This window comes from Aotus nancymaae, unplaced genomic scaffold (assembly GCF_030222135.1).
Source record: "Aotus nancymaae isolate 86718 unplaced genomic scaffold, 86718_ANA_hifiasm-v0.15.2.pri h1tg000004l, whole genome shotgun sequence".
NCBI classification, from domain to species: Eukaryota; Metazoa; Chordata; class Mammalia; order Primates; family Aotidae; genus Aotus; species Aotus nancymaae.
Window position 1 is genome coordinate 45,570,216 of NW_026988415.1, and position 22,137 is coordinate 45,592,352.

Genomic DNA, 22,137 nt, shown 5'->3' on the forward strand with positions numbered 1-22,137 from the left:
CATGAAAGCGCTGTACATGTCTTTGTTGTGGATAAGTATTTCCCAAGGAAATATTTTGTATTCCTTGCTTTTTAAGGACCTGAACTTGAACAAAGTTTCAGCATTTCACATCAACCATATAGTGTGTTCAGATAAACTTGACTGCAAATGCTTGCAGCACAGGATGCATGCACACATATTTGTGTGTATATATAGCCACATGTCAAGCATCTGAGAGATTAACTGGTTGAGTTGACATCAGGAAAGGCTGCCTAAAGAAACAGGAAGGATGGCAGACTGATAATGGCATGGTTGGGTTATTGCATGACAGCCCTTTGTGTTAATAAACATTTAGATTCTGATACTCACCGGCTAGCTGTACCAGCCTTGTACACTCCCTTGAGTGCAAGTTTGATTGGTCAAAATTATATTAGCGAAGTCTTTCAAACTGAAAGGGAACAGGAAGAAGGAGGAGACGGATCATCTATTGAATTATTGCTATGTGACAGACATTGAGCTAAATACCTTGTATATACTATCTCATTTAATTTTCACAACAGGGGCTGGGCGCGGTGGCTCACGCCTGTAATCCCAGCACTTTGGGAGGCCGAGGCAGGTGGATCACGAGGTCAAGAGATCGAGACCATCCTGGTCAACATGGTGAAACCCTGTCTTACTAAAAATACAAAAAATTAGCTGGGCATGGTGGCGCATGCCTGTAATCCCAGCTACTCAGGAGGCTGAGGCAGGAGAATTGCCTGAACCCAGGAGGCGGAGGTTGCAGTGAGCCGAGATCGTGCCATTGCACTCCAGCCTGGGTAACAAGAGCGAAACTCCGTCTCCAAATAATAAAAAAAAAAAAATTCACAACAACCTTGGGCTAAAACAACAATGAAAACTAACACTTAATGAGCACTTACTATGCAGTATCCTCTGTGCCAAGTGCTTCAAATGTATTACTCATTTGATCCTTGCAATAACCTTAAGAAGTATGTATTATTCCCCTATTCACAGATGAGGAAACTAAGGCTCAAAGAGGTTATGTAACTTTCTCATGGGCACACAGCTAGTGAGTGGTGGAGCCTGGCTTCTTATCACATCCCTGTGTCTGCATGACTTCAAAGCCCAAGCTCATTACATAATTTTGTGCTGCTTGCTTTCCAAGTCCAGAAATTTCACATATCATTGGTTGCAAAATATTCTATAGTAAAGCTATGTTGAATATTACAAATAGATGATATCCTGCACCACACAGTTCAGTTCTTGGCATATTTTAAGATAAAGGGTCTGCTTTAGCACTGGGGCTACAAAATGAGCAAACTCTTTAATACTGCTTATTGTGATACAGGCTCTTCTCTAAGTTCTTTACATATACTAACTTTCTATTAACCATATGAGGCAGTTATCTTATCATCCTCATTTTACAGATAAGAAAGCTGAGGTCTAACTCCTTAAGTACTGAGGAAAAAAGAAAAGAAAAAAATAAAATAAATAAATAAATAAAAAAGAAAGCTGAGGTACAGAGAGTTTAAGTAACTTGCCTAAAGGCACTCAGTTAGTAAATGGCAGTCAGGCTCCAGACTCCATGTCCTGAACCAATATACTATTTCCAGCCAGAAAAACATTCGCAGAGACTGAGATAGGAGCTCTGCAGGACATATATATTTGTAGCTCATTAATTCTCTCCACAATGCCTCATACAGTGCCTTGCACACGGAAAGGGATCAGTAGTTGTATTAACTGATTTATCCGTGGGAGGTAAACAACCACCACCAACTTGGGCTCCACATTGATACATGACTTGATTTTAGTCTGGAAATGGGGAAATGTGAGGCAGACTAGTTGAAGGAGAAATAAGGGAGAAAGTGGCATGCTCAAGTTGGTAACTTCTTTACACTTCATATACTAATTTTTTTCTTTCTTTCTTTTTTTTTTTTTTTTTGAGACAGTCTCACTCTGTCACCAGGCTGGAGTGCAGTGGCATGATCTCGGCAGCTCACTGCAACCTCCGCCTCCCAGGTTCAAGTGATTCTCCTGCCTCAGGCTCCCAAGTATCTGGGACTACAGGCATGCACCACCACGCCTGGCTTATTTCTGTATTTTTAGTAGACACAGGGTTTGTCCATGTTGGCCAGGATGGTCTCCTTCTGTTGACCTCATGATCCACCCGCCTCAGCCTCCTAAAGTGCTGGGATTAGGCATGAGCCACCGCGCCCAGCTTCACATACTAATTTCAAAACCAGTCATAGTTTAGTCCAACAAATATTTATTTATTTATTTTGAGACGAAGTCTTGCTCTGTCACCCAGACGGGAGTGCAGTGGCACAATCTGGGCTCGCTGCAACCTCTGCCTCCCGGGTTCGAGCGATTCTCTTCTCAGTCTCCCAAGTAGCTGGGACTACAGGTGTGCACCACCATGCCTGGCTAATTTTTGTATCATTATACAGACAGGGTGTCGTCATGTTGGCCAGACTGGTCTTGAACTCCTGACCTCAGGTGATCCACCCACCTTGGCCTCCCAAAGTGCTGGGATTACAGGCGTGAGCCATCACGCCCAGCCCAGCTTAGTTTCTTAACTCAGATGTTAACCTTATAATCTTGATTGTGTGCTGCTATTAAAGTTCATTAGCTAAGTAAAATTACAACAGGCTAAAAATAAAGCCAAAACAAATAAACAAACACCACTAGTTCAGCTGGGTCATCAGTGTGAGCGGGGAGGGTGGCTAGGCACATCTTTGCCTTCTCCTCCCTTATGTTTCATCGAAAGCATTTTTTTTCCAGTTGTTCCACCTGGGTATATGTCTTGTTGAACCTTCCCGGGCTGATAACAGGAGCCAAAAGTAGGCGCCTTCTGACAAATACCATAATTGCTGGGAGATTTAGGTGCAAGTCCTAACAATCCCAGAACAATCCCAGGTGCTGGCAATGTCAATAGTGAGTTACCCTAGGAGCCACAAAATAGTGATGTTATTCCACTCTTTTGCTTTTTTCCTTGTTTGTTTAATTTTATGTTTTTATTATCCCACTCTTGGGTAAAATGCACCAATAAGAAACCATTGACATGAAAAGGGGGCCTCATGAGAATATTGGTTACCTTTGCAGGGGTATTGACTGAAGGGGCATGAGGTGCTGGATCTCAAGGAGGTTAAATGGGTGTGGAAAAATATGGTTTGCTGTACACATTAGATCTGTGCACTTTATTATATGTAAATTATACCTAAATTTTATTTATTTATTTAGAGACAGAGAGTCTTGCTCTATCACCCATGCTGGAGTGCAGTGTACAATCTCGACTCACTGCGAACTCCGCCTCCTGGGTTCAAATGATTCTCCTGCCTCAGCCTCCCGATAGTTGGGATTATAGGCATGCACACCACGCCCGGCTAATTTTTGTATTTTTGGAAGAGATGAGATTTCACCTTGTTAGCCAGGATGGTCTCAAACTCCCAACCTCAAGTGATCCACCCGCCCCAGGCTCCCAAAGTGCTGAGATTATAGGTGTGAGCCATTGCACCCAGCCTATACCATAATTTTAAAAGCACAGCCTCAGATACCTCATATCCAGCTGCCTGCTGCATTTTCTTAATGGTACTTGCCATGCAAAGGTTGTATTCCTGAGGACTTAGCCACAGACTTGCTCTTTCTATTTCCTTGAATATGGCAGTGGGCCCTTCTATGCTCCAGCAGCACAAATATTTGCCTACACTTATTCTTCAATCTTTGTTTGGTCAAACTCAATATAACCTATCCTAATTGCAAATTCAATAGTAAGCAAATGACCTGACCTTACCAAAATGAATGAAAGAATGGCGTTGGCAAAACTCCAACAAACAGTATGAAAAGGAATGATTCATGTATGTCTAAAACTATATTTTAATCATTAACCTGATAAATAAGGATAGAAGAGACCAGCCCATCAAGCACTTGGAGAATGTGTACTAACCATTAGTGCTTCCCAACAGGGCTGGCCATGTGCATTGGTGAAGCAAGCAGTCTCCCCTAGCCCTCCCACTTGGACACCTTGCTGTTTCAATCCTCTCCTAAGTAGCTGAAAATACCAGCTTTGGATTAGCCAACAAAAGAAGAGGTGTCATCTTCAAGGGACCTTAAGAGGCAGACATTATTCGAGAATGTAGGGAGGGTTCTTAATGAGTGTGATAGGGGTGGGGAAGGCAAGAAGCCTTATTTCTCCTTATTATCGTATTACCATAGCTTAGTTTATTAGAGTGGCTAGTTATCAATTAGGTATTCTTTGGTGTGTCTACTGGTGCCCAGCCCTGAAGAAGACAGAGAGAACCTGAGGGTCTTCAAATCCCTAGGTGATAGGGAGTGGCATGGTGGGAGGGACCAGATGGTGGAAGTGGTAGGAGTAATCAATCCTGGCAGGGAGGAGTATCAGTGACATTGTTCACAATTACCAGTGCTTAGTAATAACACAAGGCAGACAGACTTTGGGTCAGGTTTTATTATTGTTTTAAAATTCCCTATAGGCAATGCAGCCCCTTATAGCCTGCACTCTATCTGAACAGCTCCCACCATTCTGTCCTTGGTACATTGGAGAACAGCAGTGCTGAAAAAGAGTGAGGGTGGGCAGGGGAGAATGGTTTGAAGTTTTCAAATCTATGAGGAGAAAAGCATCAAGATGGGCTGGGCACAGTAACTCACGCCTGTAATCCCAGCACTTTGGGAGGCCAAGGCGGGCGGATCACCTGAGGTCGGGAGTTCAAGACCAGCCTGACCAACATGGAGAAACTCTGTCCCTACTAAAAATACAAAATTAGCTGGGTATGGTGGTGTATGCCTGCAATCCCAGTTACTTGGGAGGCTGAGACAGGAGAATTGCCTGAACCCAGGAGGCGGGGGTTGCAGTGAGCCGAGATGGTTCCACTGCACTCCAGCCTAGGCAACAAGAGCGAGACTGTCTCAAAAACAAAAAAGCATCAAGAAGGCTCTTAAAAAACAGAAAGAAGTTTTGTTCATTTGCCTGTAAAATGCACCTAGCTACTAGTAGCTTTTAGGCTTCCGCGCAAAGCCTTGAGTGAAGAGTGACTACTAAGCCCTTAAGGATTGTTGTTTTCTTTCTTTTTTTTTTGAGACGGAGTTTCACTCTTGTTGCCCAGGCTGGAGCGCAATGGCATTATCTCAGCTCAATGCAACCTCCGCCTCCCAGGTTCAAGCAATTCTTCTGTTTCAGCCTCCCATGTAACTGGGATTACAGGCTCCTGCCACCATGACCAGCTAATCTTTGTATTTTTAGTAGAGACAGGGTTTCATCATATTGGACAGACTGGTCTCAAACTCCTGACCTCAGGTGATCCGCCCACCTTGGCCTCTCAAAGCACTGGGATTACAGGCGTGAGCCACCGTACCTGGCCATTTTTGAGTTGTTTTCTACAGTGGAAGGTTTTGGTTTGTTTTTGTCTGTTTTAAAAAAGGTGATGCCAGTTATTTCAATTGTCTTTGCTTCTCTCAGTTATCTGACACCATGAACACTGGTAAGTTTTCTAATTGGCTTCATGTTAAGGTTCTTGATATGCCGTAGTATTATAAACAGCAATACTAATTCCTCCTCTCTGCATCCACTTTATTCTTTGCAAAATACTTTTGTTCTGGGACATCTTTTGGGCCTCACAATTCTGTGAGGGAAAGGGAGCTGCTGTGTTACCACTGGCAATGAGCTCAGGTCTCAGTGGCCCTAGGAAAATTCAAATCATGTTGATTCTAGAGGCAAAGTGACCTTCATTTGCCCTTGAGATCAGCTCTTCTGACTGTTCTATACAGAAAGCCTCATCCAGAAGTTCTCAGTAAGGTTAATTATCCCTAAAAGATCATTCGAGGAACTGAGAAATCGGTATTAAAAGCTGAGGAGTTTGGCTTGGGCACATTGTTTCCCTTATCTGGAAAACAAACACCATGATGAACACTTGCCTTATGGGAAGATTGTAATGGCTACTGGGAAAACATAGATAACATATTTCTGTTATTGGGCTCTTGAGCCATCAGATATTCTTATCTCACTGATTGGGAGATACTCCTCATAACAGACCACTGAAGAAAACTGCACAGGAAGTGTCCAGGGCCAGGCCACAGTCAGGCAGGCCAGTCATGTGAAACAACTGGTCCTGTGATCTGCTCTCCTTCAGGGTGGCCAAGGAGGGGGCAGTTGTTTGAAGTTCACCACTAAGCTCAAAGATGAAAACATGCAAATGGTGGCTTCTCTTCCATGTCAGACGTGATCTTTCTCTTCTCTCCTGCTGCAGTAATCCGGTACAACAGTGATCTTGTTCAGAAATACCACCCTTGCTTCTGGATCGATGGGCAGTATCTCTGCTGCTCTCAGACAGCCAAAAATGCTATGGGCTGCCAAATTTTGGAGAACAGGAATGGAAGTAAGAGATCTGATCAATATAATTTCTTCCTCCTTTGACTCTGTTTCCATCACTTTCCCAAGGGTCTGTCAAGCCCATGGACATAGCATAAGGTTGTACATTTTGGGTTCTAAACAAAGGGTCCAGGGTGGGCAGGGGGCACATGGGGGCTGAAATCCAGTTAGTAATCTGCTCTCCCAGCTATGTGACCTGGCATGCATAGCTACTTTTTCTAACTTCCCTAAAGGCACTCAATATGGACAGCAAAGTCCCTGACCAAACCTGTCCGTGGGCCCTTTCCTAAAGTGCATTTCATATCATCACTGGCTTCTTGTTTTGCAGGCTTAAAACCTGGGAGTTCTCACCGGAAGACAAAAAAGCCTCTTCCCCCCACACCTGAGGAGGACCAGGTATACAGGGAAACTGGGTACTACCACTGCTAAAATGGAAATTCACAGTCAAACCCTGAGAACACACCAGAGTCTTAGAATTACCCTGGGACTTGGCAGTATTAATTGGTATTCTTGCTAAGATGAGGGATTTGTTCTTCTAATTAGCATTTCCTCCTCAATGGAGGAAATGTGGCAACCATGTAATCCAATCACCTATTTAGAACAAAGCCTAATTTTTTAATGGAAAGTATTTTCTTTCTTTTTTTATTTTAAGACTGGGTTTCACCATGTTGGTCAGGCTGGTCTTGAACTCCCGATCTCAGGTGATCCACCCGCCTTGGCCTACAAAGTGCTTGGATTACAGGCGTAAGCCACCATGCTCAGCCGGAAAGTATTTTCAAACATACAGTAAAGTTAGAAGAATTTAACACTGAATACCAATACACTCAACACTTAGCACTAACACTACCTAACACTACCACTTTAAAACTTGATTTTTTTGGTTCCTTCTTAAGGTCTAGAAAGCCCTTTCTCACATATTGTAAATAAATAGAGCAGGTATTATTATGTTCATTTTACAAAGAAGGAAACCACGTTTCTGAGGTACTTAGTAGATTCACGTACAAGTTTGGTGCCAAGACGGTTTCCTGACCTTAGCTATAAATGTTTTTTGTGTGGTGAGCTTTAAAAGTACTAATGTTGGCCGGGCACCGTGGCTCACACCTATAATCCCAGCACTTTGGGAGGCCGAGGCAGGTGGATCACGAGGTCAGGAGATCGAGACCATCCTGGTCAACATGGTGAAACCCCGTCTCTACTAAAAATACAAAAATTAGCTGGGCATGGTGGCTCGCGCCTGTGGTCCCAGCTACTCGGGAGGCTGAGGCAGGAGACTTGCCTGAACCCAGGAGGCGGAGGTTGCGGTGAGCCAAGATCGCACCATTGCACACCAGCCTGGGTAACAAGAGCGAAACTCCGTCTCAAAAGAAAAAAAAGTACTAATGTTGGCCAGGCGCGGTGGCTCACTCCTATAATCCCAGCACTTTGAGATGCTGAGGTAGGTCAGTCACCTGAGGAGTTCTAGACCAGCCTGGTCCAACATGGTATAACCCTGTCTCTACTAAAAATACAAAAATTAGTTGGGCGTGGTGGCAGGCACCTATAATCCCAGCTACTCTGGAGGCTGAGGCGGGAGAATTGCTTGAACCCGGGAGTTGGAGGTTGCAGTGAGCCGAGATCACACCACTGCATTCCAGCCTGGGTGACAGAGTGAGACTCCATCTCAAAATATATATATATATATGTGTATATATACACACACACACACACACACACATATATATACACACACACACACACACACACTAATGTTTGGGTCCTACTCCTGAGATTTTGATGTAATTAGTCTGTGAGGAAACTGAGCATTGGAATTGGGTTTTGTTTTTATTTTTGTTTTGATACATAGTCTTGCTTTGTCACCCAGGCTGGAGTGCAGTGGCGTGTTCTTGGCTCACTGCAACCTCTGCCTCCCGGGTTCAAGGGATTCTCCTGCCTCAGCCTCCTTAGTAGCTGGGACTACAGGCACGCACCACCATGCCCGGCTAATTTTTGTATTTTTAGTAGAGATGGGCTTTCCTCATGTTGACCAGGCTAGTCTTGAACTTCTGACCTCAAGTGATCTGCTGCCTTGGCTTCCCAAAGTACATTGGAATTGTTAAATGCTCCATAGATGGTCTTTATATGCATGCAAGGCTGAGAACTTCTGCACTGGTGCTTCAAAATGGTTGTTGAATGACTGCTAAGTAACATTTTATTATGCCTGATTTGGGTGTCTTGAGTAAGCCAGAGAGTTAAGAGAGAAGAGGAGAGTGCTTGCTGTCTAGACAAAGCCTCCTACCTTTTCTCCTAACTACACAGATCTTGAAAAAGCCACTACCTCCTGAGCCAGCAGCAGCACCAGTCTCCACAAGTGAGCTGAAAAAGGTTGTGGCCCTTTATGATTACATGCCAATGAATGCAAATGACCTACAGCTGCGGAAGGGTGATGAATATTTTATCTTGGAGGAAAGCAACTTACCATGGTGGCGAGCACGAGATAAAAATGGGTGAGTCCACACCAGCCCTTCCTGAGCCCAGTGCCCGCCCACTCCATACACGTGCAAAGTGCTGCAGCATAATGCCCCAATCAGTATCCTCATCAGAGACTGTTCTTCCCACACCAAACTGAACATGCTCTCCAAGTACTTCCCAGTGTGCAACTCTCTACACATGGCCTCTGCCACCTCTCTGAACCTCTGTTGTTGTGCACATGTAACCAATGCCACACGTGCAGAAGCTCCGCACCTCACTGGCCTAACCATGCATCAGAGATGTGATCATCATTGAGGGAAGTGCATGATACATATACCTCCATTTGAGATCGATTCTGAGCTCAAGGATTTGGACGTATGAATCTGTCTCCTGGAGGATGGGGAGGTGCTGTATGATCTGCCACATTGTCTCCTTCACAGGCAGGAAGGCTACATCCCTAGTAACTATGTCACTGAAGCAGAAGACTCCATAGAAATGTATGAGTAAGTATGTTTATGTCAGTCCACAATCTTCTCTCTCTATATATATGATATACAGACACAAGTATATATATGTATACATATGTATACATACACTGGTGTATATATATGTATACTATGTATACATAATGTATACATACACAAATGTATATATATATACACTTTTTTATACTTTCAACATATTTTTTATTTCAAGATATATATAAAAATGAGTGTCATCTAAATCAAATGATGCCACCACCTCAAATTAGTGTGTCTGTCTTACCTTTACCCCCCAAACACCTTCCACTTATGAAAGCTGGAGAGGTTACCATGCCTTCAAATCCGGAAGAATCACACTCAAAGAAAAAGGAGTTGACGACCTGATAGGAAACATTGAAAGAATTAAAATGTCAGCCGGGCGCAGTGGCTCACGCCTGTAATCCCAGCATTTTGGGAGGCTGAGGCGGGCGGATCACGAGGTCAGGAGATCGAGACCATCCTGGCCAACATGGTGAAACCCCATCTCTATTAAAAAAAAAAAAAAGAAAGAATTAAAATGTCAAACTGCTACTATTGTTCTCTCCTCCCTAATCATGGAAGTGGATTGTTCTCAAGTGCCCCAGTCCCTGATCTCTTCCCTGCAACTCCCTGCTGTCTGCCTTTGCTCGCTACTCTCCATTTCCATGAATCGTCAATGCCAACCTGGGTTTGGGAAAGGAATACAGTGTGCTATGCACATGACAGATACTCAGTAAATAGGGTTTGAGTGAATTGGTTGAATCACTGGCATGGAAAAGCCCCGGAGGGTGCTCTAACCTCCAATCTGCTTATGATCTGGCCCAGGAGCCACTCAAGCAGCACACTTCCTTCACAGGTGGTATTCCAAACACATGACTCGGAGTCAGGCTGAGCAACTGCTAAAGCAAGAGGTAAGTGTGGAACCACTAGCACACAGCATTCTCCTTGCATAATAAGTGAGGATCTTGAACTGAGGGCCTGTTCTGCCTACCACCTTTGGGCAAGGCAGTGTCAAAGCTGCCATCATCTGGGGTCCAAATTAGTTTTTTTTTTTTTTTTTTTTGAGAAGCAGTCTTGCTCTGTCACCCAGGCTGGAGTGCAGTGGTGCAATCTGGGCTCACCACAACCTCTGCCTCCCGGGTTCAAGCAATTCTCCTACCTCAGTCTCTTGAGTAGCTGGGATTACAGGCACGTGACAGCACACCTGGCTAATTTTTGTATTTTCAGTAGAGACAGGGTTTCACCATGTTGGCCAGGCTGGTCTCGAACTCCTGACCTCAGGTAATCCACCCGCCTTGGCCTTCCAAAGTGCTGGGATTACAGGCGTGAGCCACCATGCGCGGCCTGCATCTTTTAATATTAAAAGCAGTGAGGCTGTAGCTCAAGCGTGGAACTTGACAGTAAAATCAGGGGTTGTTCTATTTTCTCTCTCAAGTTTGGGCAGGTGGGATGCAGGTGTAAGCACCACTTCCTCCTACAGACAACTTCTTTTTCACTGTTTCAGGGGAAAGAAGGAGGTTTCATTGTCAGAGACTCCAGCAAAGCTGGCAAATATACAGTATCTGTGTTTGCTAAATCCACAGGGTGAGTGCTACTATTCCAAGGCCCTGAGGTAAAAAACAGGGGTACTTTCCCGATAGTTCCTTGATGGTGTCACCGTCCCACTTCCTCTGTCTCTGAAACTCAAAACTCATCTCACTTCACTTCTTGGGTTCTGCTGACCTTTGTGCACAAGTTACTGACTAAGCATTCACTTCTTCAGGGACTCTCAAGGGGTGATACGTCATTATGTTGTGTGTTCCACACCTCAGAGCCAGTATTACCTGGCTGAGAAGCACCTTTTCAGCACCATCCCTGAGCTCATTAACTACCATCAGCACAACTCTGCAGGTGAGTACCAGGGGCAACTGAGAAGGGGATTACAGACACCAGGAAAAGCAATGTAGGACAAGGTGATAAGAGGGAGAATCCGCCTCACAGGAAGTGTGAATTTACTGTGAAAGGAAATCCCTGTGATACTGGTTAGAAGCTGGTAAAGAGGTGGTCAGAGGCAGACCTACACCCAATAGGGACTGACTTTTTATTTGGTGATTAATGCTCAGTGTTAAGAGAAGACACAAAAGAGGCTGGTGACTGATTCATCAGCAAGTATTCATCGAGTTCCTACTGTGTACTCAGCGATTTCCTCAGTTCTAGAGGAGAACACAAGAACATTCTGAGTCAAGGTCCTTGTCTTCAAAGAACATACAGGTTAGACAACATCAGAAGAAAGTTTCTAAGCACTGTAAAATTCTAAAAATTGAGGGATCAGTGAGGGCATGGATATGGGGGATAAGCTTCATCAAGAAGGTAGGATGTGAGCTAAGCTTGTGCTGGGAGGTAGAAATATATTCAGTTGGGGGTGTATTTAAATTAGTATTTTCTCTTTTTTGTCCCTGAAAAGTCTCTTGTGAGAGGAGAAACCTCTGGAAATAATGTGAGTTCATGGAGGTCTTCTGGGATTCAAAATGTACTAGAAAGACACAAACCGGAAGTGTGAGGCTTTAAGTGAGGATTGTGAGGCATCCTACCCGTACACCACACCAACAGCATGACCTCTCTCTATGTTTCAGGACTCATATCCAGGCTCAAATATCCAGTGTCTCAACAAAACAAGAATGCACCTTCCACTGCAGGCCTGGGATACGGTAACTGCTTATTTCTCTGGAGTAGGGTGGACTGGCCAGTTGCAAAAACTACCTTTGCAGGCCTTGCCTTAGGGAGTATCCTTGAGTTATACTGTTCTGCAACAGCTGACTGGAGAACGGTCAAGACAGATCCAAGCAAAAGTTATTCAGTGATTTTCTTCCTCTAGTGGCTACTACTGGGACTGCAAAAACATTGATTCATAAATGGCTTTGTCGTTGTCTTGGGTCTTTTTGTCTTTTATTTATTTATTTATTGTTTGTTTATTTATTGAGATGGAGTTTCACTCTGTCGCCCAGGCTGGAGTGCAATGGTACAATCTCAGCTCAATGCAACCTCTGCCTCCTGGGTTCAAGCGAGTCTCCTGCCTCAGCCTCCTGAGTAGCTGGGATTACAGGCGCCCACCACCACGCCCAGCTACCTTTTGTATTTTCAGTAGAGGTGGTGTTTCGATATGTTGGGCAGGCTGGTCTCAAACTCCTGACCTCGTGATCCGCTGACCTGAGCCTCCCAAAGTGCTGGCATTACAGGTGTGAGCCACCGCACCCGGCCTGCCTTTTATTTTTAATTGTGGGAAAATTTTCAGCACCATCCCTGAGTTCATTAACTACCATCACTAACATAATCATAAAGGGAGTTTTGGGAAGTTGCTTAGTCTATCTTCTTGCCTTATGGCCACCTTGAACCTAAAATTCCCAGATTCCTCTAACCAGTTAATCCCGTCTTTGAGATTGACTTAAGTAAAGATGGATTAGTACTTCTAAAAATTTCTCTTTTACGGCCAGGTGCGGTGGCTCACGCCTGTAATCCAAGCACTTTGGAGGACAAGGCGGGTGGATCACCTGAGGTCGGGAGTTCAAGAACAGCCTGACCAACATGGTGAAACCCTGTCTTTTTTTTTTTAATTTAAAAAAACATTTCTCTTTCACTACTTTCCCTATTTCTACCCCAGTAGATATTCTTATCTATTGTAAGAATTATACATTCATGACCCCAAAGAATCACACCAAGACTTTGTTCTTAGGATCATGGGAAATTGATCCAAAGGACCTGACCTTCTTGAAGGAGCTGGGGACCGGACAATTTGGGGTAGTGAAGTATGGGAAATGGAGAGGCCAGTATGACGTGGCCATCAAGATGATCAAAGAAGGCTCCATGTCTGAAGATGAATTCATTGAAGAAGCCAAAGTCATGATGTGAGTTATAGCCCAAACTCAACTCTCAATCTATTTGCTGGAGTCTAGGAATTTCCACGACAACCCACTGTGGTTTAAAGATGACTTACAGTGAGAGAGGTTTGGGATGAGGGACTGAAGTTAACCTTTAATTGGTGGGAGTCCTAATTGCTAAGATAATCATTTCTCTGCCTTAGATACTGATTGAGAATAGTGGTGATCATGGGTGGGTACCATCTGAGTAGCATTTGGGGGTAGATGTAGAAAATTAAACTTTCAAGAGAAAGATTCTAATTTAGCCTTAGCATTATTTCATTCCTGGACTTGTTTCCTTTTCCACTGATGGGCTCCAAATCCCTGTTCACTTCCACATATTAAGCACTTTTGGGATTTAGGGTGGGAAGGAGGAAAATAAACTTGCTGGTATGACTCCTTATCTGATGCTCTACTCCTAGGTCAACCCCTTTCCTCCTCAGCCCCTTTATGACTAGTATGCAGAGCCAAAAGGGGAAGACTAATTCCTTGCCCTTCCTGTAGGAATCTTTCCCACGAGAAGCTGGTGCAGTTGTATGGCGTCTGCACCAAGCAGCGTCCCATCTTCATCATCACTGAATACATGGCCAATGGCTGCCTCCTGAACTACCTGAGGGAGATGCGCCACCGCTTCCAGACTCAGCAGCTGCTGGAGATGTGCAAGGATGTCTGTGAAGCCATGGAATACCTGGAGTCAAAGCAGTTCCTTCACCGAGACCTGGTGGGATCTTAGAAGGATTGGCCTGGGACCAAGGGCCGATGGGGTGGAAGTAGAAATGGAAGATATATCATACATGGTTGAGGGGGGCTGCTGGTGCCATCATTTCAGTTTTATCTAGAAAACACTAGAAGTTAGGTGTGCCTCTGTTCCAGTGCTGAGCCCATCAAATATCTCCAGCCTCAACTCCATGAAGCCTGCCGTGGTGGGAATTAGAGCAGTCACTCACCCCTAACCCCTACTACCCACAAGAAAATGGTGGGGTCTTTCTGTGGCTATTCTGGATTTGGAACAGAAGGGACTGTGTTTCTCACTGGGACTGCTCCTGGCATGGGGCCATCATTTGGTTATTCCGCAGTCACGAACGGTCCTGTGGATGCATTTGGCCCACATGTGTCTTTTGTTTTGTTTTGTTTTAAATGTTATATAATAATTAGCAAACCCTTAAAAAGAAACATTTTGCTTAAAAGAACCCTGGAATTTCCAGCTTCTCTTGAAAATCTAGACCATCTGGAAAAGCCAGGTTCACATTCTCACGAGCCACCTCCTTTCCTTTAGACCAGTGTGCTGCTCTCCATTTCCTGCAATTTCCATCCACTTCACTTCACTCTTTTTTTTTTTTCTTTTTAAGACAGAGTTTCACCATATTGGTCAGGCTGGTCTCAAACTCCTGACCTCAGGTGATCCACCCGCCTCAGCCTCCCAAAGTGCTGGGATTACAGGCGTGAGCCACCACGCCCAGCTCTCACTTCACTCTTACTTAGCTTGCCTGGCCTCTGTAAGCATCAGAATTTCTGCCCTTGTTTCTTTCAGTCAGGCCAAGGCTCAAATTGCTCTAGTCTCACGGGCAGAAAAGCAGAAAGCAAAACAAACTTACCTCTCATTCTCCCTTCTTTTTTTTTTTTTTTTGAGACAGAGTCTCGCTCTGTTGCCAGGCTGGAGTGCAATGGCACCATCTCGGCTCCCTACAACCCCAACCTCCTGAGTTCAAGCAATTCTCCTGTCTCAGCCTCCCAAGTAGCTGAGATCACACGCACCTGCCACCATGCCCAGATAATTTTTGTATTTTTAGTACAGATGGGGATTCGCCATGTTGGCCAGGCTGGTCTTGAACTCCTGACCTCAGGTGATCCATCCACCTCAGCCTCCCACAGTGTTGGGATTACTTACAGGCGTGAGCCACTGCAGCCAGCCTCTCTTAATTCTTTCAGCATATCAGCGAGGGAATGGGGTAGTGTGGAATTGCTCATGAGAATGCAATCATTCTGTCTGTCCTCAGTGCTTTACCTAGGACTACACAGCAAGTTGCTTTCCACATGGTGGAAATGAACCAAAATTTCTCGGTGGCATCAACAGATTCCTATTAGGTGGGAAGGTGTCTGTAGTTCAAGGAGATGGGGCTTCCCTAGCTTCATTCTACTGGTCAGCAGAAGCTTTGTGCTTTTAACCTCTGTGCTGGGGATGGAGTCTCACTGGTATCTGTTTGCACTACAGGCAGCTCGAAACTGTTTGGTAAACGATCGAGGAGTTGTTAAAGTATCTGATTTCGGCCTGTCCAGGTGAGTGTGCCTTTTTCTTCTTTCTCTTCAGAAGTAAAAATAGCACAATATGAAACATGGGTAGGTGTTATAGTTTTAATCCTCTCCTTTTCTTTTTTTATCATTCTAGTGTTTTCTGTCTATCTTTCTACTATTTTTCTTCCTCTGAGTTACTTAAGCCACCTCTTTCATCCTTTTGTTTTATTGTCATATTCCTTTCCTCCCCTTTCTCCCTTTATCTCTACCTCCTCTGTTTTTTAGCTATTTCCCCAATACCTTATCTTGATCTATTAATCCTGATGACTTCCATTCCACCTTCTTTCTTGATCAGTCTAATTCCCAGTGACAACTGCAGATAAAAGGAAGGGAAAGAGAAGAGCAGAGAAAAGAAAGGTGGATAGAGAAGAGGAAGGGAGTGCTTACTAGATCTTATTTCATTTCATTCTTCTTGTAACCATATTGTCAATCAGGAAGGCCAAATCAGATACAACAACAGGAAATTGGTTAAAAGTAACATTTGTAGAAGATACTAGTTGAGGAGGAGAGACTTTTGAGAAAGCCCGTAACTGTGTGTTTGTGACACTCTTGTGACCATGCTAAGAAAATGTAAGCAAATAACAAGCTCTCCAAATCCTAATGACAACAAGTACTGAATCTCTTGCAGGTATGTCCTGGATGATGAATACACAAGCTCAGTAGGCTCCAAATTTCCAGTCCGGTGGTCCCCACCGGAAGTCCTGATGTATAGCAAGTTCAGCAGCAAATCTGACATTTGGGCTTTTGGTACGTGGATAAGATTACACAGATTATACAACTCAAAGGAAAAGAAATGCAATGGGAAAATCCATAGTTTGCAATCTGCACAGAGAGATTGTTCTTGCTTTCATTCATCCAGCAAGAGTGCTTGGGGAGTGCTTACAGTGTGTCAGACACTACAGGGGTTTCTGAGGATAAAAACTAAACTGGAGGCTGGGCGTGGTAGCTCACGCCTGTAATCCCAGCACTTTGGGAGGCTGAGGTGGGTGGATCATGAGGTCAAGAGATCAAGATCATCCTGGCCAACGTGGTGAAACCTCATCTCTACTAAAAATACAAAAATTAGCCGGGCGTGGTGGCACGCGCCTGTGGTCCCAGCTACTCGGGAGTCTGAGGTGGAAGAATCACTTGAACCCAGGAGCCAAGATTGTACCACTGCACTCCAGCCTAGCAACAGAGCAAGACTCTGTCTCAAAAAAAAAAAAAAAAAAACTAAACTGGACATGATCTCTGCCTTTTTAGAACTTAAAATATGTTAAGGAAAACAAACAAACCATTCAGTTTTTGACAGCTTCTGAATACTGATTATGTACCAGGCACTCTGCCAGACCCTGTAACTACAAAGACAAATAAGATGCGGTCTCTCTTCTAGAGAAGTTAATAGTCTAGTACAACGCTGATCTCCATCTAGTGTGGTCAGTACTATAGCAGAAGTTTGGGCAAAATGTAACAAACACAGAGAGGGGAACCAACTGATTCTAATCTTTGAGGTAGATCTAGGAAGACTAGGACCCCTGCTATCCAAAAAGACTGCAAACCAATTTAATACTGTGTTTCATCTTCTAGGGGTTTTGATGTGGGAAATTTACTCCCTGGGGAAAATGCCATATGAGAGATTTACTAACAGTGAGACTGCTGAACACATTGCCCAAGGCCTACGTCTCTACAGGCCTCATCTGGCTTCAGAGAAGGTATATACCATCATGTACAGTTGTTGGCATGAGGTAAGTGTTTTATTATGACTTCTTAAATTTTTTTTTTTTTTTTTTTTTGAGACGGAGTTTCGCTCTTGTTACCCAGGCTGGAGTGCAATGGCGTGATCTCGGCTCACCGCAACCTCCTCCTCCTGGGTTCAGGCAATTCTCCTGCCTCAGCCTCCTGAGTAGCTGGGATTACAGGCACACGCCACCATGCCCAGCTAATTTTTTGTATTTTTAGTAGAGACGGGGTCTCACCATGTTGACCAGGATGGTCTCGATCTCTTGACCTCGTGATCCACCCGCCTCGGCCTCCCAAAGTGCTGGGATTACAGGCGTGAGCCACTGCGCCCGGCCTTGACCTCTTAAATTATTTCCTTGACTCTACTTGCCCATTTAGCTGGCCATTCATCCATAGACTGATAGCTGCAAATACTTCTTTTTTTTTTTTTTTTTGAGACAAGGTCTCCCTCTTTAACTCAGGTTGGAGTGCAGTGGCGTGATCTCGGCTCACTCACTACAACCTTCGCCTCAAGCAATTCTCATGTCTCAGCCTCCTGGGTAGCTGGGATTACAGGCATGCACCACCACACCCAGCTAATTTTTGCATTTTTAGTAGAGACAGAGTTTTGCCATGTTGGCCAGGCTGGTCTCGAACTCCTGACCTCAAGTGATCCACCTGCCTCGGCCTCCCAAAGTGCTGGAATTAGAGGTGTGAACCATCACACTCGGCCCTGCACACATTCTCTGACCTTGGCCTGCACCTCTATCATCCTATGGCCAGAGGCTTTCCCTGGCCCATTCCAATTCTCACTGTCATGTCATTAGTACACTCCAATGCCAACTCAGCTCTAGGGAGGGGGTTGGTGTGGGGCCACGTCATTTAGCATAATCAGGCAGCCAGAGGCACTCAAACAAGTGAATGAGCATTACAAAAGAAAAGTCATGAACGTTTGTTCATTCCTTTGGACATCATTGGCCCTTTCTTCTACTTTACTAGCTGCCAACCATTTCTGGCTGAGGTCCTAAATGAGACTTATGTTTAAACCTTACTGCTTGAAAGGGAACTAAAATAGTGAGTGGGGTTTTTTGTTTTGTTTTTTTTTGCTTGCTTTTTTTTGTTTTCGCTTTTTAATATAGTGCATTGTGGGCTATGTGGGTAGGTGTGGTATTTTGGAAATAAGGAATCTGTCCTACTACTACTAAACTGCTTTGCTGCTCTCACCTCAAGTTCTTCCCGAGATGCCTTCTCTACTTTTCAGTAGATCCTTGGCAACCTAAATTTCTAGTAGGAAATAAATGCTCAACTCTTAAGAGTGTCCAACAAGTGCATATGTGAATCTGGAGCCCTCTTGGTAAGGTGAAAAGTGGGTATCTGGATTCGAGCATGGCTCCTTTCCCTTAAACAAATGACAGATCACAGAGAAAGTATGCAGAAAGGGAGGACTCCTTCTTTCTCCTGTGTGATGCAGGATTAAGGGTGATTGGCTACGCTTCCTCCCAACCAGGACCTTCTTACTCTGCTAATTAAAAATGATTTCAAGCCAGGCGTGGTGGCTCAGGCCTGTAATCCCAGCACCTTGGGAGGCCGAGGTGGGTGGATCACGAACTCAAGAGATTGAGACCATCCTGGTCAACATGGTGAAACCCTGTCTCTACTAAAAATACAAAAAATTAGCTGGGCATGGTGGCACGTGTCTGTTATCCCAGCTACTCAGGAGGCTGAGGCAGGAGAATTGCCTGAACCCAGGAGGTGGAGGTTGCGGTGAGCCGAGATCGTGCCATTGCACTCCAGCCTGGGTAACAAGAGCGAAACTCCGTCTCAAAAAAAAAAAAAAAAAAAGATTTCAGAGAAGTACTTTCTCCACAGTCTGTTTAAAGGAGCAGTCAAAATTGGATGTATATTAGAAACCAGAAGGAGCTCTGAAAAATGCAGATTACTGGGCCTCTTCCCCAGAAATTCTGATTAGGTATGCCTGAAGTGGAACCCAGAACTCTCTTTTTAAACTTCCCAGGAAATTCTGATACTCAGCTATGTTTAAGAATCACTGAGTCTCCCGCCTGCCTGGCCAACATGGTGAAATCCTGTCTCTACTAAAAACAGAAAAATTTGCTGGGTGTAGTGGCACACACCTGTAGTTCCAGCTACTCAGCAAGCTGAGTCAGGAGAATCGCTTGAACCCAAGAGGCAGAGGTGGCAATGAGCCGAGATCACACCACTGCACTCCAGCCTGGCAACTGAGCAATCTGTCTCGAATAAAAAAAAAAAAAAGGTTAGGAGTTCGAGACCAGCCTGACCATCATGGTGAAACCTCATCTCTACCAAAAAGTGCAAAAATTAGCCAAGCATGGTGGCAGGTGCCTGTAATCCCACCTAATCGGGAGGCTGAGGCAGGAGAATCGCTTGAACCCGGGAGGCGGAGGTTGCAGTGAGCCGCTATCGTGCTGTCGTACTCCAGCTTGGGCGACAGAGAGCAAGACTTTGTCGCAAAAAAAAAAAGAAGAATCACTGAGTCAAAGAATGAAGAAATTGATGACCTTTGATTCTGAAAGATTGAGACCATTTTGGCATGAATGTTCCCTGAATCACTAAATACTAAATACCTCAGGGGCTTTTAGGCCATGGCCATCAAAAAAACCCTTATTCTTGGCCGGGCGCGGTGACTCACACCTGTGATCCTAGCACTTTGGGAGGCCGAGGTGGGTGGATCACCTGAGGTCAGGAGTTCAAGACCAGCCTGGCCATCACGGTGAAACCCCATCTTTAAAAAAAAAAAAACAACCCTTATTCTTAGGCCAGGCACAGTGGCTCATGCCTGTAATTCCAGCACTCTGGGAGGCCAAGGCAGGTGGATAACCTGAGGTCAGGAGTTCGAGACCAGTCTGGCCAACATAGTAAAACCCTGTCTCTACTAAAAATACAAAAATTAACTGGGCGTGGTGGCACGCACCTGTAATCTCAGATACTTGGGAGGCTGAGGCAGGAGAAACACTTGAACCCAGCAGGTGAATGTTGCAGTGGGCTGAGCTTGTGCCAGTGCACTCCAGGCTGGGCAACAGAGTGAGTCTCCATCTCAAAAAAAAAAAAAAAAAAAAAAAAAAAAAAAAAAACTTTAGTCTGGAGGCTAGACAGTGGTAAGAAAAGGTCCCAGGTACTCAGAATCCCTGCTCAGTGATATGGCCTGTGGTTTTGAAATATTAGTCACTAAAAATTATCACACGGGATTTCTGTTCTGCCAACCAGTTGAACTTGTTTAGTAGCAATTTTTCACTTGAGGATCCAAAATAAGAATCTGTTGTGTACAGTTACATAATGAACTTGCCCTCAGTTTTGATCAATGTGATTATCAGTTTAATTTGCAAATTGTTCTTATCACACTAATAACCTGAGTTACTAAAGACAAAAAGTGTACAAAGACTTTATGGAGAGCTGCTATTTCTTTTCTTTCTGTTTTTTTTTTTTTTTCTTTCCTTTTGTAATTGACAGGGTATGCTACTGGGCATAGAGCATATATTTAATAAGCATTTCCTGTTTACTTATTGCATTTCCCTTGAATTGTGGATTCTAGCCACTCTAACACTACTTTTTCTTTGGTTTTAGAAAGCAGATGAGCGTCCCACTTTCAAAATTCTTCTGAGCAATATTCTAGATGTCATGGATGAAGAATCCTGAGCTTGCCAATAAGCTTCTTGATTCTACTTCACTTCTCCACAAGCCCCCGTTTCACTTTTTCAGAGGAAATCCCAGGCTTAGGAGCCCTGGAGCCTTTGTGCTCCCACTGAATACACAAAGACCCCTCTCTACATCTGGGAATGCCCCTCTTCTTTGATTCCCTGGGATAGTGGCTTCTGAGCAAAGGCCAAAAAATCATTGTGCCTTAAATTTCCCGAGAGAATTAAGACAGACTGAATTTGGGATGAAAACATATTTTAGGAGGGAGGATGTAAATAGTCGCACGAAGGGGTGCAACAGCTCTTTGAGTAGGCATTTGTTAGAGCTTGGGGGGGGTGTGTGGGGGGCAGAATTTGGCAAGAATGAAATGGTGTCATAAAGATGGGATGGGAGGGTGTTTTGATAAAATAAAATTACTAGAAAGCTTGAAAGTCTTTGGTATCTGTATTAATCATACAGCCCCTCTGAAGCGTCCTATCTCAGTATTCCAGAAAGCTGCTGTGTGGCATCAGTTTGGCAAATTCCTACACTGAGAAGACAGGATCTTCCGCGTTTAAGCCGACCTGTTAATTCCTGCCTCTAAATCAGAGATGCATTAAGCCAAAACAGTCCTCCTCACAGCAGGCATACCACGTTATTCGAATCTGAAAGTTGGGCACAAACTCTGCCAGAGCTTCACTTCCCTATGTCGGGAGAGGAAAACTCCATCAAAAAACGAAAGCCGGCCGGCCGCGGTGGCTCACGCCTGTAATCCCAGCACTTTGGGATGCTGAGGCGGGCAGATCACCTAAGGTCGGGAGTTCGAGACCAGCCTGACCAACATGGTGAAACCCTGTCGCTACGAAAATTACAAAAATTAGCTGGGCGTGGTGGCGTATTCCTGTAATCCCAGCTACTCGGGAGGCTGAGACAGGAGAATCGGTTGAACCCAGGAGGCTGAGGTTGCAGTGAGCCGATCACACCATTGCACTCCAGCCTTGGCAAACAAGAGCGAAACTCCATCTAAAAAAAACAAAACAAAACAAAGAAAGCCCCACGAAAGCCGGGGCCGAGGATAACCAACTAACCGGCCCAGCTGTCGGGTCAGCGCACAACCCGGGTAGCTCAGAAAACGCGGGCCAATTTGGAAGTGGAAAGGGGCGGAGCTGTTGGGCCAGCCCGGAACGGATCACGTGGTCTGAGGTAACTTCCTTTTCTCCTTTCTTTTCTTTTTGGAATAACATCTCAACAGCACCTCGGCTCTGGGGTGCAAGCCCTGCGATCTCAAGACGCG

The 22,137-nt window shown here is 44.7% G+C and overlaps 1 protein-coding gene across 6 annotated transcripts in view; it reads left to right on the forward strand.

Moving 5' to 3' along the window:
• The window catches only part of BTK (Bruton tyrosine kinase), a 40,375-nt gene extending 19,070 nt beyond the window's left edge, over nt 1-21,305 (forward strand). For 5 of the 6 annotated variants that reach the window (XM_021669581.2, XM_021669583.2, XM_021669586.2 and 2 more), the window contains 14 exons: nt 6,240-6,368; nt 6,690-6,757; nt 8,657-8,844; nt 9,250-9,312; nt 10,166-10,220; nt 10,814-10,893; nt 11,072-11,199; nt 11,922-11,996; nt 13,019-13,190; nt 13,707-13,923; nt 15,415-15,479; nt 16,123-16,241; nt 17,061-17,218; nt 20,793-21,304. In XM_021669581.2, coding sequence (XP_021525256.1) covers nt 6,240-6,368; nt 6,690-6,757; nt 8,657-8,844; nt 9,250-9,312; nt 10,166-10,220; nt 10,814-10,893; nt 11,072-11,199; nt 11,922-11,996; nt 13,019-13,190; nt 13,707-13,923; nt 15,415-15,479; nt 16,123-16,241; nt 17,061-17,218; nt 20,793-20,864 — 1,589 coding nt within the window. In that variant the 3' untranslated portion in view covers nt 20,865-21,304. Of the gene's footprint in view, nt 1-6,239; nt 6,369-6,689; nt 6,758-8,656; nt 8,845-9,249; nt 9,313-10,165; nt 10,221-10,813; nt 10,894-11,071; nt 11,200-11,921; nt 11,997-13,018; nt 13,191-13,706; nt 13,924-15,414; nt 15,480-16,122; nt 16,242-17,060; nt 17,219-20,792 lie in introns of all 6 variants that reach the window. The other variant, XM_021669584.2, reaches the window with a different exon arrangement.
• Nucleotides 21,306-22,137: the final 832 nt, after the last annotated feature.